The sequence below is a fragment of the Panicum virgatum genome, chromosome 3N (assembly GCF_016808335.1).
Source record: "Panicum virgatum strain AP13 chromosome 3N, P.virgatum_v5, whole genome shotgun sequence".
NCBI classification, from domain to species: domain Eukaryota; kingdom Viridiplantae; phylum Streptophyta; class Magnoliopsida; order Poales; family Poaceae; genus Panicum; species Panicum virgatum.
Window position 1 is genome coordinate 52,146,794 of NC_053147.1, and position 15,857 is coordinate 52,162,650.

The 15,857-nt window shown below is 41.8% G+C and overlaps 1 protein-coding gene and 1 long non-coding RNA gene across 7 annotated transcripts; one reads left to right on the plus strand and one right to left on the minus strand.

Annotated features, from left to right (window-relative positions):
- The first annotated feature begins 4,574 nt into the window (after positions 1-4,574).
- LOC120666145 lies at positions 4,575-10,776 on the plus strand. Of its 6 annotated transcripts, none has more exons than XR_005671588.1 (6): positions 4,575-5,269; positions 6,851-6,936; positions 7,012-7,081; positions 7,167-7,514; positions 7,659-7,952; positions 10,016-10,776. It is a non-coding gene; the product is annotated as an uncharacterized LOC120666145 (long non-coding RNA). The 6 variants fall into 6 exon arrangements; XR_005671587.1 differs by lacking the exon at positions 10,016-10,776 and adding an exon at positions 9,114-9,430; XR_005671591.1 differs by having other exon boundaries at positions 4,577-5,269; positions 7,878-7,952.
- On the minus strand, positions 9,278-15,109 carry LOC120666144 (mediator of RNA polymerase II transcription subunit 15-like). Its single transcript, XM_039945934.1, has 2 exons — positions 14,542-15,109; positions 9,278-10,106 (listed from the first exon to the last, which is right to left on the minus strand). Exons 1-2 carry the CDS (start codon positions 15,030-15,032, stop codon positions 9,497-9,499), a joined length of 1,101 nt encoding a protein of 366 aa, XP_039801868.1. The 5' UTR covers positions 15,033-15,109; the 3' UTR covers positions 9,278-9,496.
- Between the last annotated feature and the right edge of the window lie 748 nt (positions 15,110-15,857).

The following is a 15,857-nucleotide window of genomic DNA, read 5'->3' on the forward strand; positions in this document are numbered from 1 at the left end:
CCGAGAAACGATGATTGCCCCTTATGTCGGCATGAACCGGAAACAACACATCACCTCCTTGTCATGTGTCGTTATACAAAGCAAAAGTGGAGCCTGATCGCTGATTGGTAACACTATGAACAGCTGGACCCAGGTCATTGGATCATCAGGCATTCGGTCGATGAGTGGTGCCACTTCATGGGAAAGTTTCGGAACGTACCGCCTAAGGCACTGAAATCTCTCCTCCTGTTGGTAAACTGGGAGATCTGGAAGGAGAGGAACGCATGAACTTTCGACCGGTGTGAGACCTCCATGATAGCGCTTCTGAGCAAAATAATGGAGGAGGCAAGGGCATAGGGCGTTGCGGGAGCCCGACACCTACTGAGTTTTTTGGGCGGCTAGTGGCTGGCCTTTGGGCCGCCCTATTTCTGCCCCAGCCCTGTCCTTACTTTTGTTATGTATTTAACAATGGGAGAGAGCTCTCCTATTTTAGTTGCCATGCAACAACTCAAACTAGCAATATGGAACTATTGGATGATATGCACTTTTGTTTTCAAATTTTAAAATAGACCTCTTCATAGGCCTATTTTCTAGCACATATTCATTTGATGCCATATGCCAAGCCAAAATCTTGCTATGCCCAACAAATTGGCATGTGTTTCATTGTTTAGTTTGAAACCAAACTTTACAGTCAAAACAATTTTGGCCAAGCAATACAAGAGGGCAATTTTTGGCAGGATGGGCAAATTGGTGCCCCAAGTGCATCACAGTTATAGAAAAACGGGGGTAGCATTTGATTGTTCTGTTTCTTTGTTGGACCTGGCTAACGTACGGCCGGCCGTAAATTAGGCCGGCCATACGGCCTATCTTTTTATGGCATCTGGGTCTCAGATTTTTGTTAGCTTTTCGCTTTTGGATGATGCGCCCAGCAAAAACACAGAGAAAAAATATTCCTATCCTTTTATGGCATCTGAGTCTCAGGTTTTTGTCAGCTTTCCGTTTTTGGATGATGCGCTCAACAAAAACACAGAAAAAAACATACAGACCTCAATTTTACTCTTCGATGAGCAAATCTTTGTAAAATAGTAAGCAATTTAGAACATATAATTCAAATACATTTTTGATCCCCATCTAAATTCAAAGCCTTAACAAGATTTCAAAACTACCAACATACATGTGATTGCCTAATTGCCTCTACTATTGTACTAATGAAACAAAAAGATAAAAGCCACAGCTAGTACTAAGCTGCTCACGAATAAAAATGAGGTTGAGCTGCAACTAAAACTGTTGTCGATTGTCATCTTATGAACTTTTAGGCCACCAAACTCCAAGCTGAAGAGCATGTTACATCGCCCATTCGATGAGGAAACTTGCAGGAAAAAAATAATGCATTTTGAACCATGAAGGGACTGTCATCTAAACTATAGAAAACAAATCTTCAAGTCTCCTCTAGAATCTAGAATGAAGCAATAATTAAATCAGTAGAAATAAAAGATAGCAGCTAATCTGAACATAAAAAATGCTAGATTAGAACACAAAATGCTAAACTAAAAATGAACAATTTCAAATATCTGTATTTTCTAGACACAACTATATGATCTGCAAATGCAATGGTTATAACTAATTTGGATCTTGCAAGCAATTAATTCTAATTTGCAGATAATGATATGATATTTGTGCATTTGCACTACATCACAAGCAATTCACCAATAGTGACTGCACATTTTCTTCTCTTCATGACCACGCCATGACCTGCAATGCTTTTAACAAAAAAGAATATAATACATAATGAACATGTAAAATCACAAGATGGAAATTGCAAACATCAGATTTTAGACATTGATAGACATAAAAAATGAATTTAGCATCTAGTGATGCTATTGCAGCTATGGCACAAGCACAACAATTTGTGATGATGCAGCGGTTCCTACATGTGCATCAACTATTCATTCTACAATACTTTATGCTACAACAGTTGCCCCATGATGATCAGCTTCTACAGCTGAGCACGCAAAAGCCGCATGTAACCTTCTGCAGAAAAAATACCTATTTTAACCCTTATTATTGCCTATCAAGAACAATATTATTGCCCAATTCCTACCAATATTATTGCCTATTTATGAAAATGCTTCTAATATTTGATGTATTTGCCTATTGGAAAGTATTGAAATGCTTCTCGTATTTGATGTATTTGCATACTGAAAAGTAATGAAATGCTTCTAGTAATTGATATAATTCTCTATAGGAAAATCTTGAAAATGCTTCAACTATTTGACAAAAATACCTACTACAAGTAGCAACCTTGTGGTAGCATCAAGATTAGTATTTCACGCACTGCAAGAGGTGAAGAAAGACATAACATTACCAGTGGCTTTGCCATTAGTTTTGCTTAGTAGTCTCCGTATCTCACAGAATGTCTATAGACCAGTAATTATGAGTTAAAAAAGTCTATGGTGAAGAGATAACAACAAATTCATTATGTCAGTTCTAGGAGAGGGAATCCTAACAAATATCTCTAGTAATATTTCATCAGGTTCACCTCCATGGTTCAATTGCCAAAAAGCTAAAACCATGATATGTAAATTGCTTAACTGTTACAGAAGAAATGCTAACGTCCCAAGCTATAATTGCATAATACAATATATAGCTCAACTAAAAGTATTACTTTGCATAACTAAAAGTATTACTTTGTCTACAGAAAATATTGCTCATTGTTCAGTTTTGCATGCTCCAGTCTGTAAAAATTGCTTGAACTGAATATTTAAAATGCTATCTGAATAGTATTCAAATGCCTACTAAAATTTAATAAAATGCTTCTGATAATACTAGTAGAAAAGTTTGTGGGTCACAGGCATCCAACATGTAGTTTTGCACTTGCTTAATTATTTCCTAAACTTCCAATTCATTTTTATTGCAAACGTGAATACAGAACACACAAATACAGAGAAGATTCATTGGTGATCAGGTCATTCCCTATAAAACAGACGGCAGCAGGCATTTCTCTGCATGCAAAAAATTCTACAAACCCAAAACACCAAAGCTAAAGCTGGCATGGGTCCTATTGCAGGATCATGTATTTCTAGGACACACATCTACCGCCCACTCCCTCCCACCCCCCACCCACACACACACAAACATTTCCCTGCGCATACAGAAATCTACAAACCAAAACACCAAAAACTAGGACTAAAGCAGGTTATCGGTACTACTGCACAGGTAGTACGTCCATATTTCTACAACCAGGCAGCAAGCAGATGAAAATGCCATCTTAATGCAGATGTTCAAAAGGGCATGCAACTGCAAAACACAGAGGAGCGCGAACATGGCAAAAATTTGGTGGGTGAGCGAGACCCTCGCTCCTAACCTGTAGTTCATCCTTGCATCCCCACACGGCCACACCTCAAATGCTCCACCGGCCATCACTCCCACCTCCCCACCACACTCCCCCCTTCTGAATCCAAAATGTGTGGCATAGATGAGCTCTGCCGAGACCAAATTTGTGAGGGCAGATGCACGGGAGTGGATGAACTCACCTGATCCGGTCTACAACTTTCAGTCCCCCCCCCCCCCTCCATCAGGACCAACGGATCCCTCGCCAGATTCTGAAAGTGCATGTCGATGACCTCCACCAAACACAAAACACGAAACAAAGTCGAGAACCGGCGAGAGAAAAATGTGTAGCACCTTTGTCTGGTTTCGGCGCTTCCACCCCTTCCCCTTCTCCACCGTTTCAATCCCCGCAGATGCCTTCCTCCAACCCACGACGGGATCTAGAAATCGCTGGTGGATGCGTGATGAGAAAGAGGAACCCTAGAGAGAAGAGTGAGGAGAGAAACATGAAACGAAATCAGGAATCGGCGAGATAAAAAATTGTGCAGCACCCTGAACGCATGGGGATTCATCTCACCTAGGCCTGGTTTCTGCGCTCCCCCTTCCTCCTCCCTTCTCCCCCTGCTTCAATCCCGCAGATCCTTCCTCCAACCCTCAACCAGATCCAGAAATCGATGGTGGATGCGAATGAGAGAGAGGAACCCATCGTGCGAAATCCCGGTGAAATCTGTAGGAGCATCCGTATGTGGAACGCGAGAGGGAAGAGAGAGAGGAAACCTAGAGAGGGGGAGATGAAATGAACATGCTGGAGAGGGAGGAACGACAAAAAGCTAGAGAGTGAAAGGGGAAAATGAAATGAACCAGCAAGAGGAGGGCTGTGCGACAGGAGAGGCCATTCAGATGGTGCGGGCGGTGCAGAACGAGGTGCGCCTAGACGATGGATGGAGCCGGCCGTTTTGGCGAACAAAATTACGACGGGTCGGAAAGAAGTCATTACCTTCTTTGTTTATCAACCTTCAAATCCATATCTCTACTCCTAAAAAGTCTGAATGGGCGACTCGTCCGTCCAGCGGCGGAGCCAGGATCCAGAGCTAGGGGGCTCTTCTTTCCTTCTTCCTTCTCCCTCCTCTCATTTATTTTTCTTTCTCCTCGAAATTTTCTTTTTTTTTTTCCTCCACAATTTGTAGGGGGAGCTTGGGGGGCTTCCATGGAAGTAGGGGGGGGGGGGGGGGGGGGGCTGGCTTGAGCACCCCAGGCTCCGCCACTGCGTCCGTCGGTCCTGCCTCGCGCCTCCCCTTTCGTCAGTCTGCCTCTCGCGAACAGCAGCCATACGACTGTATGTTTCGTCGGTGCGAGCGGTAGTCCGCAAACAACGCGATCCACCCGTCGGCGGCCCCCCTCCCCTAAGCCCATCGCCAGTCTGCCGAGAGCGATCGGCATCCATCCGATCGACGGGTTCGTCGATTCAGCGGTTGTTCGCAACACTCGCGAATTCCCAGTCGTCCCGCAACGCCGCTGCCCTCGCAATCCCCAACCATCCCACGGCGCCTTCCCACTGCGCCGCCGCCGTAGCGCCGCCCCAGTACTCCGCGCCGTCCAGCCGTCCCCGCCCCATCACGCCACCATCCCACCGTCCCGCCGCCGCGAGGTTCCCCATTTGCCTCCGCAAGGGGTCCCGGCGGATCCTCAATGGCGATTGGCGACAACGTCGAGCAAGAGGACGGGCACACCTCCAACCTAAGGAAGGAGCCCCTGCAGCCGTCTAACAGCGCCAACGATGTCCACCCGTCCGCCGCCGCCGCGAGGGGGTCTCCGTCCGCCCGCGCGAGGAAGCAGGTCCCCAGCGGTGGCCGCGGCTTGTAGTCTTGTAGAGGACGGGCACACCTCTATCTCGAGCAAGGAGGCCCTGCCGCCATCCACCTACACCAAAGGTCGCCGCGTTTCAAGCCGAGTTTTGCAGGTAGATTGTTTCGTTGGCCGCTGCTTACCCACACATTGTATCTCACGAATGAGCGAGTGATACTTTTGCACCTGCGCAGCATCACTCTCGCGCAATTTTTCTATTTGAGCATGTAAGGTCTCAATTTCGAGCATTAGTGATGTGTCTTCGCCATAGCTTCATCTCGCTGCTGCTCAATCAACACAAGATTGTTGCGAGCATTGATCTATAACTCATTATTTAAATAATTTAGTTCCATCTCTTCGTGGCTTATACGAGTGTCTGATGTAGAGGCATCGTTAGATGTCTTCATATCTTCCAATAAACATCTCTCATCAAAATTGTCTTCAGTGGAATTGGACAAAAGAGTAAGTTTCCTAAAAAACATTATCCAAGCACAAAACAGCAGAACTGACACCGGATAAAATTTCAGAATTTCTGCCATTCTGCAACGTGTTTTCCACCAAGTTCAGCAGCTTGTGTATCACTCTGTCCTTTTCATGACATTGCCTGCTAGATTTAGGACTTGACAGATCTAATAAATTCAGTTCTAAAAAAAACACTTTTTCATTGCTTGCTCTCCTGCTTTCGAGAACCAGGTGCTCTATTATCTGTTGGTTAGTATACACTGCTATACCAGTTGTTTGATGCAAAAATAAAAGGAGCTATAGGGTGGGATTTTAACTGTTGATATAGGTTATATTCTTCCATATGCTGCATAGCTGATGACATTAGCTTTCCGGGCAAGTGGTCTTGTGCTAAAATAAACTCATTTAAAACAGCCATCTCTTCAGAGATAATAGATGTGTATGGGGGTAGTTCACTTAAAATAGTAGGCTTAGCAATAAATGAGTTTTAGTGCCTAATTTTATTATTACTTCTGCTATCTTGTGGCTTATCTGTCAGAATGTTTTATGGAAAAATTATTTTTTTAAGATTCCTTTATTGAATGTGATATGTTAAGGAACATCTAATATTGTTGAATTCTACTACCTATCATGATTTATAACTTAAAATTTCCTTCACCTATATGCGCAGTTCAGGCTTCTACTTGATAACCACACAGCCACCTTTTCAATTAGTTTACGGCTAAAAAATAGGAATCAATTGAGGAAATTGTAATGTTTTGGGTCGTCATGATTTTAGAAAGAAATAACCAGGATTGCACAATGTGAACGTCCTCTTCAACACTCTTTAATATTATGATGTTGACATAATTGGACTTGCTTGATTTTCTGCACTAACAGACATGCTGAATAGGTTGTCTCTCATTCATCTTGTTGGTCAAGGTCTGCTGATCATCTTAGCTGTCTCAAACTCTCAATAACTATGCATCCACCTAGAATGAACCTCTGTTCAAGTTAGTGATTTAATTTATGAATTAAAAGAGTCTACATATAACCGATCTACCAGCATTTTGCGACAATTTGCTGGTTCATAGTGAGTGCGATGATTCTTTGGAATAACATTGTTTCCTGTATCTTTTTAGCTGACATTGAATTACTTTGATATCATTTAAAAAAACTTTAGTTACAATAAATAATTCTCATGAAAAGGCTGTTGCCATCTCACCCATTGTTGCCATCTCATTGGTTTCTAAAGGCTGTTTGTCTCGCCATCCCCTGCCATCCTGATCACCCGCCGTTGCCATCTCACCGGTTTCTAAAGGCTGTTTGTCTCGGATCAAGGTATGTAGCTGCTGCTGTTCTCATTGCCCGTTTCATCGATGCTGGTCCATCTTATAAGTTTTTGGTTTGCGTCAGAACATGCAGCCTGCTGGCAGGAAGCGATTTAGGGCACCTCTAGGCGATGTTTCAAACAGCAATGCCTTAGGTTTCTCCCTAAATCATCAGGTTACACTAAGGTTGATGCACCTAACATTTGCATATTCTTACTGCAAGCTTGCTATGTTTCGCAGACTCTCAAAATGTAGGCTCTATAGAATTGAAAATGCAGAGGGAGAAAATTCGGAACGCCTCCATGACTAACGACCAGAGAAATGAATGGAACGAGAAAAGGCGTGAGGCTTAGAAGAGGAAGAAAGCGGACACATCCAACAAATAAAACACGACATGTGGATATGTTTTATGCACACTTCACTGGATTTACCATCTTTTTATAAATATCACTTATTGTTCCTTCATGTTCATTGCGCCGGCAGGAGCTGTAGTTGAGCATCCTCTGTCAGACGACGTGTGTATCAATGTGGCATGCATGGAGCAAACTCAAATTACCACCAGCTCTGTCCAGACGAGCTTTGCATCAGGTTAGTGTGGAATGTATAACTTTTTGTGCTCTGGAATTTATGTACATCCTTTATGCCTTCGTGGACCACGTGGTGGGGCTTGATGTGAAAAAAACATTTAATCTGTTTCACCTGAGCAGTCAGCTTTTCACATTGGTTGTTTAGGTACCGAGCATTTGGAGCTATGAGATAACTTTGTAATTTAAGCACACTTTTCAATCCAACCTATAAACCGCAGTAGTGGACTGCATGTTTGTGAATGGTAATTGCCTCATCGGTGCATGATTAATATTACCATGTTTCATATCCAATGTCATTTGAAAACATTGTGGTTGTGAATTGTTGGGGGCCTGGTGTGATTATATATCTAATATGTTTCACCAGAGTAGTTACCTTTGATTGCTGAGGTATTGAGCTCTCGGAGCTAGCAGTTGGAGGCCGCTCAAATTTTGTTGCTAGGTATGATGACATTAATGAACTTTTATGATTTCTGGCAATAGATACTTTTAGTCATGCTATTTTTGGGGAGTAAAAAATTAAAGTTGTAGTTGGTTGTCTGGTTCATGTCATGGTGATAAGAGATTGTAGTTGCTGTACTGTCTGATGATTTCAGTGAGTCATGACAAATTTGGTCTTTTTACTGATTCTAATTGTAAAAAAAATGATGTGTAAAACCCTGCTGCATTGAACTTGGAATGTATGTTCTAATAGTTTTGAAGTTGACATTGGATGGGACATGTTGCAACGCAAATTCGGAGAGCATGTATTATTTGGTCGCTTGTAGGGTGGGCAATATGCTATGCTCATACTCACAAGTCCAAATTAGTTAGATCTAAACTGATGTATAATATGAATATTTTGTTGGACACAATATTTTTGAATATGAGATTTGGACCCAAACCTAGATTCTCTTATCTGCAGTTATGTCGATCGGTTTATGTACCTAACAAAACTCCTAGTGTTGCCATTAAACTAAGTTTGCACGGACATATAAACATCAAAATAATTAATGCTCATCGATTAGTAAATAAACCATGCTGCGCAATGAGACACGTTAGTATTTTATAAAGGAACCATGCTGAGCAATTCGAGAACTACGTCTTTGAATCAAGCATTCTAGATTGTTAGTATTCGGATTGGAATCTTTTTGCACTATATGAGTGCTATTTGTAATGCATTATGAATTTTTTTTGCAGCCTGTAGCAACGCACAGGCACGAACCTAGTTTAATCTACATGTACATAGAAATTATTAACCACTTGGCACCATCTTATTCCTTGCAATTAAATCTATAAATTTAAGGCATATCCTGAGTATGTTTTGAACCTGAAAAACATTAGTGGCATATATTTTCCGCATGATATTCTCACGCCACCCATATGTATAGCAATCTAAAACATTTAACCAAGTGTGGTCATGCCCTATTTTGGGGTGGCCATGCCTCTTATATTGTCTAAATTTTCACTTCAAACTCTTTATCACCTTGTTCATAGATGAACGCCTCAACTTTCATAATAACTCCTCTGTTACAAGCAGTTTTATGCTGACGTGTTATTTTTAGCTGACATGTCTTGTTTTTCTTCTAACATGATGGTCCACGGCCATGGGCGACTGCCTCAGCTCCAACTTGTTGGTTATGAACTAGGGCAAAATCAGTGCCCTGTTCGATCCCTCCACTGTCAAGTGGGACCATTAAAATAGGATCAGCGTACAATCGCCTGTCTGTTTTAGCTTTTGGGTTCTTAAAAGCTAAACATACATCACGATGTTCGATTCATATAAACTGTGAAACTGGTTGCTGCACTTTATATGATTTGAGGAACGGAGATACTGTCAAATACTAGAAAAGTTAATTTGTTTGAAATGGCATGTTTACAGCTAGAAAGACAGGCTACATTATCTTCAACACAAACAACAAGGGAACTATAGATAAAATACCAGCATCCTAGTCCTACTTAGAATTTCAATTTTTAGTTCACTCAACCTGTGCGAGTTCACCTGTCTTACCTAGAGTTCAGATCAAGCTCCCCAGACCTGCGCCAGTTCTCCTGCCCATCTGAGTTCCCATTCTCGGGTACATTCTCATCATTGAGGAAATCCTCAGATGGATCTTCATCCTCCCTCTGAGCATTTTCCCACCCATCATCACCCTGTTCTTGTTCCATGCCATGAGTAGGGCCATCGTCTCCTTGTGAAGCCACAGCACTGGCCCGAATAGGACCATGATTCATCATCTCAGAACGCGCTTGGGCCTCAGCCCGCACATGCTCCATCGCCATACGCATCTTAGCTTCGGAAGCCTCACGACCGGCTTTCTCCCTCATCTCCATCTCCGCTCTCAGTCCCAGCATAGCCTGCTTTTCCTCTTGTAACAAGGCTTGCTCCAGCATCAGCCGTTCCTCCGATCTGAACTCACCAATGGCCCTTTTCTTCGTCATTATGTTGTATGCCAAAACTTGCTTCTCAAAAGTTGTTGTGAACTCAGCAATCTTAACCAGAATGTTATGGTCCCATTGCTGCAGGCGAGAAGGAATCTGGCCAGTTGTATCGCTGTCAAGGATTCTATCATCTTCTTCAGCCTCATAGTCAGCAACAACATGGTAAGGCAATAACCTAATTTCACAGGATAAGAATAGATTATATGTGTAAGATAACACATTGACATTATTAATGCAGAAAGAGATGCTATAATTTAGAAAGGCTACAGATATTAACAATACACCTCAATCTAATCAGTTCCAACTGAATACATTTATGTAACTAGGCGGAATTATCTGTATTTACCCTTCAACATAGAATGATTTATGAGGTGAGCGGGGCACACCTTATTTTATAAGGATTCCACTACAGAACTTTAGCAGTAATTAAATGATAATGCATTAAGTCTAGAAAGTGATCAGTACTTTTTCATGATTGCTAAGTATTTCAGGAGATGCCCTTTTGATCTATGCATATTTGCATAAATATCTAATCTTCTGGTACATTGAAAATGATTGCATTTGTAATTTCCAATACAGTGTTTGAAATTGCATGGCACTGAAACTGACAATGCAGTCATGTGGAAGATATGATACAAGAGCCTCTAAACAGGATTAATGCATAGGATGCCAGATCATTTTTCTCAACAATGTTATTACTACACTTCATACACTCCCACAATTGAATACGTTATACAGTTACCTATATGTTGTAATAATCAAAGCTCAACAGATTGTGCATTTCCATCGAATAATAGTAGTTCTCAGATATTAAAATCGTAGCAGAGCATTGAGTTCAAGAAAAATGGCATGGTGCTATCTACATGCCATTGTGCCCTGTCTCACGAACTATGAGAAATTGCCTGTTACTCTCCAACAATCTGCGCTCTGTGGCACATCAGTTACACTCATGTAGTCATATTATATGTTTGAAACATCTCTAACGTGCATGATGGCATATGTGCATATATAAAAGAGCCAAGAGTAAAAGATACTTGGCACCAATTTGCAGCTTATACAGACCTTTTTCCATATTAAATTATTATTGGAACAGTAAATCAATACTGAAACTACATCCGCAACTAATTTAACATATTCATTGAAAAGACAACACAGGCTTCACAAGATAATATATCCAGGGCAAGGTAACACAGTTAGTTTATGGAAAGACCTGATCCAAGCTAAAGTTTTATCTCAACACTAAGGCTATTCTCATACGCCAAGGGCACCGAATTATTTCTCCAGGAGGCAATGCATCTGGAACCTCTTCATGCCTTATTTCAATCGCAAGATTACATAAGACCCCCATAAATCACTTGATGTTTGAGATCCCTCCCCCCCCCCCCCCCCCCCCCCCGCAGCGCAAAAAAAAAAGTTAATTTGTTGCTATGCCCACCTCCCTACCTAGTTCTGTTGCGAAAAAACCCAGGTGCGCACATACTTGACCTAATCAACTGTTTTTCAACGATGTAGAGCCAAACCAAGTTAAGCTATCTGAGTCAAATCTTGTCCACGTGTTTGCATAAGACTTATCCATCATGTTTCACTCAATTTTCTTTGTGCATATAGCGAAACACAGTGCAACAATGTTTGAACTCTAATCAGCAAATGTATTTAATGTGGAGATTATCGTCCTCAAAGTGTATGCACTTTTTTTTTGGGGGGGGGGGGGCACAATAGAACTGAGTAGGGGGTGGGCATTTGAAAAAAAAAATGACCTATGGGGGGTAATCTTAAACTTCAAGTGATCTATAGGGGCGTTTGTGCAATTTTTCCTATTTCAACTGCCTATGTCTAGATAATCATACATTAAATATCTTCAATTATAGGAAGATTTGAATTTGCTCAGAAGCAACCTGACAGATGGCCTTGCATTTAGGGATCTGAAATATATGCTGCACATTTTTTTTTGCAAAAAGAAATATATGCAGCACATGAGTTCTATAAAGTCAGTGTCCATTCAAATGTACGACCCCGGCCGCTATTATGGATCTGGAAAAACAAGTGTATTCCTCGACTCAAGTTCTTCATGTGGCTGCTTCTAAATGACAGCCTAAACACCAGAAATATCTTGAAAAGGAGAAAAACATGCTTGCAGTCAGGCTATTACTGTGTGTTATGTTCAGATAACGTGGAAGAAATGATGGAACATCTCTTTTTGGCTGCTCTACTAGCACATCCTATTTGTATTTGGTATTCCATTGGTTTGCAACAGAACCTGGAGTTAAATTTGACAGACATGCTAGGATCCTTCCAAAATAATTTCCTCGTGGAAGGCTACATGCCTATTCCCTCCGTCCCTAAATAACTGTCGCTTTCGCTTCCCGAGAAATAACTTTGACCAAATATATATAAAAATATATTAATATTTATTGTACAAATTAAATATCATTAGATAGATATTTGAATCTAGTTTTTTATTAAATTTATTTGGAGATATAAATGTTGCACGTATTTTCTACAAATCTAGTCAAACTTGTGGCACGAAAACCAAAAACTTGTGACCAAATATATCTTTATAAAATGATCTTGCTGGGGGGATCTTCCTCACTGTTTTTGGGTCAAAATGAAGATAACAGAAGAGAAGACAACCAAAATGAAACATAGAAGAAATAATTTTCTCCTATAAGAGAAAAAAAGACAAATAATTATTTACTAGAAGATACCAGTAATACTACTATTATCATTGACGTGCATAAATGGTACTTAGCTGCATACACAAACAGACAGCATTGTGTTTGGGTTCACACAAACTCGAACAGAAGCTCTGTTCTCAAGGCGGTAAGGCGGACGCCTAGCAAGGTGGGGCGGCTGGACGCCTAGGCGAGCAAGGCGCAAATCGGTGGAGGGCGCATGGACGCCTAGGCGTCGCCTAGGCGACGCCTTGAGAACAGAGAACAGAAGAACAAGACTGATGCCTACAGTGTCATTGGTCGAAACACAAAATTTAGTACAATAATATTTCCAAATTAACAGTGGAACACATTACGCATTGAGACTACTGTGAATATTTCAATATTTTGATCAAATTAACAGCATAAACTAATTCTTTACATATCTGAATTCATATCACTGCTTACTAACTGACTGAGAACAGTGTGTTTTATTGATTCATGAGCCTATAGAATATCAATGATTAGACCCATATGCCAGAAGCATATATGATGTCCTACATAGTATGTTCACAGTCATATGACTTCCTTTTATGAACCCCAGACATATGACTATGCATACTGTAACATGATAGTAAATAAAGGACTTCTGTCTGAATAAGACAACAAAGTATCTTGCTAAGTGAAAAGGATTCACAATCATTTCGACAGAGAAAGACTAGTCTACATTCAAACAGCCAAAAAAACTTCTGGGATCAAAGTCATAATAAAACTTCTGTTCTGACACTCAAGTACAGAAATTTGCTAAAACGGAGTAGAGCAGTAACAATACAATCTAACAATGAAAAGGTAATCAACAAACTCAGTGAGTGCACCCTCTTATTGTGGACAGGGAGTAAAATGGCAGAAGTGACCCCGAACATTGGTATTGTCAAAGTCAAGTACAATAAAATAAAAGGATTCCATTTGATCGAATTTTGTATATAATAAAACTACAACGGTTAAAGGTAACAAACAAATGAAGCATAGCAACACTAATACAGAATACAGAGTTGTACCAAACAATAGTAATTAGTTTAACTGCTTGTAATGGTCCAAGTTTCAAACTTGTGTTCTAAAATCCTGCTTTGGAACAAAAAAGTGATTTTGAATTGTATTTTTCTACCAAAGAAATTTATTTGCAGAAAGGAGAACAGATTCATGTGACATTTAAACAACATGCAGGATAATTAAATTGCCATAGGGCAGCCACAGTCAACTGACATTCATCTGCTTATACTACGATACGGAGTGTGCACTCCTACATTTGTAGAGTTTAGTAGTTCCCAGGTGGTGAAGCCTGAATGCTGACATAGTGATGTCAATGCCATACAACATCAGAACAGATGAGCGAAACTGGAAACGTACTGGTGAATACAAGACTCAATTTTTCTTTTCCCAAGATGTATGTTTTAATCATGTTATAATCGAATGCTTACCTATTATAGATTTGGAGGGCCTAGTTGCAGCATATAATGTAGTGCTAGACTCACAAATCCATACAGACCACAAAGGCTAAACAGAAGAGGCAATTTGTAGAAGCATTCAATAGGCAACAGCAAAAACAGATAATACATCAATAAAAACTAATCAGATTCCGTGTCATCAATAAGCACCCAAAATTTTGCATCGACTGGACCAAACAGATATGCCCAGCACTTAATTGATTCATCAATTCGCATTATATTGGACAAGAACTAATTTTTCACACGCTCTCAAACCTCAATTGCCGCTTTCCAAACCTAGGGATATCCAAACCCGTGCCTAACCAACAATTTTCACCACATCCCCTAGGTCACAGACCCGCAAATCAAGCGGTACACCTGATCAATAGAGATCCGGATACCACAGATCGAGATTTGGATGCCACATCGGAATAGGAAAGCAGACAGATTTGGCGCGAATGCGGCGGTAGCGCACCTGTTGACGGCGTCCTCGATGGACTGGAAGGGGGTCTTGATGTCCGGGTTGCAGACCCGCATGGCGTCCTGCAGCGCCATCTCCATCTCGGGGCTCCGGACCCTGGCCGCCTGAGCCTGAGCCTGAGCCGCCGCGGCTTGCTGCTGCGGGTGGTGGTGGTGGTGCGGCGAAGCCTGCTGCGCCGGCCCCTGCGACGGCGATTGAGACGGGCCCTGCGAGTGGGGCGGCTGGGGCTGCGGCTGCTGCTGCTGCTGTTGCTGGGGCTGGTGGAAGCGGAGCGGGCCGAGGGGGCGGAGGTGGGCGTCGATGTTGGAGGGGAAACGGGACATGGCCTGCTGCGACAGCTGCTGCGGGTGGGGCTGCACCTGCGCCTGCGCCTGCGCCTGGGCGTGCTGCTGCATCAGGAAGAGCTGGCGCTGGAGCTGCTGGTGCTGCGCGGCGGTGGAGGTGGAGGTGGAGGGCGGAGGGGCGGGGTTCCCTCCGTCGTCCATGGTGGTGGCGGAGAAGCAGGACGAGACGGGAGGACGCTGCACGGTGAGTGAGTGAGATTCGGGGGAAAGAGTAACCGCTGAGATCTGGGAACGGAGCCGAGTCACCCAGCTTTTTCGCGAGCCAGTAAGAGTCGAATTTTTTAGATGCGGCTACGGCAGCACTTTCGTTTTTATTTGATAATTAGTGTTCATTCATAAACTAATTATGTTCAAAAAATTCATCTCATTATTTATAGCTAAATTGTGTAATTAGTTATTTTTTAAAATTATATTTAATGCTCCATACATGTGTCCAAAAATTCGATGTGACGGAAAATCTTTAAAAAATTTGGAAACTAAACATGGCCTAAATCTATAATACTTATAAAATTAGTCTCCATTAAGAGTCATTAATTTTATTTCTCTCAACATGCAAGCTATCCACATCATAATCCACTAGGACTTTCTATTTATGACTTCTACTGATTTTATGTGCACAACTATAAGTCACTATTGTAAGCCATCAATTCTAGCGTAAATAATTCCACTACAACAAACACACGTGAAAGGAGCTGAAGAAAACCAAAAGCCGTCATGGCAATACGAAGAAACCAAAAGATCGTCCCTGCAATCAAGTTTAAATAACTCCACTCCACCTCCGGCATGTCCTGCCCTACTCGGCACGGCTATAGCTAAGTGCACCGTCGACTTCATTTTCGATAACATCGCAGCTGTGCTGCAGCGCTAAAATCTCCATGCCCGTCGTCCGCTTCCCAACTAGAGCAGCATCTAGAAAAAGGAGATGAAACGTCTTTGGTGATGTTTACGCTCATCTTCAAAGTGTTT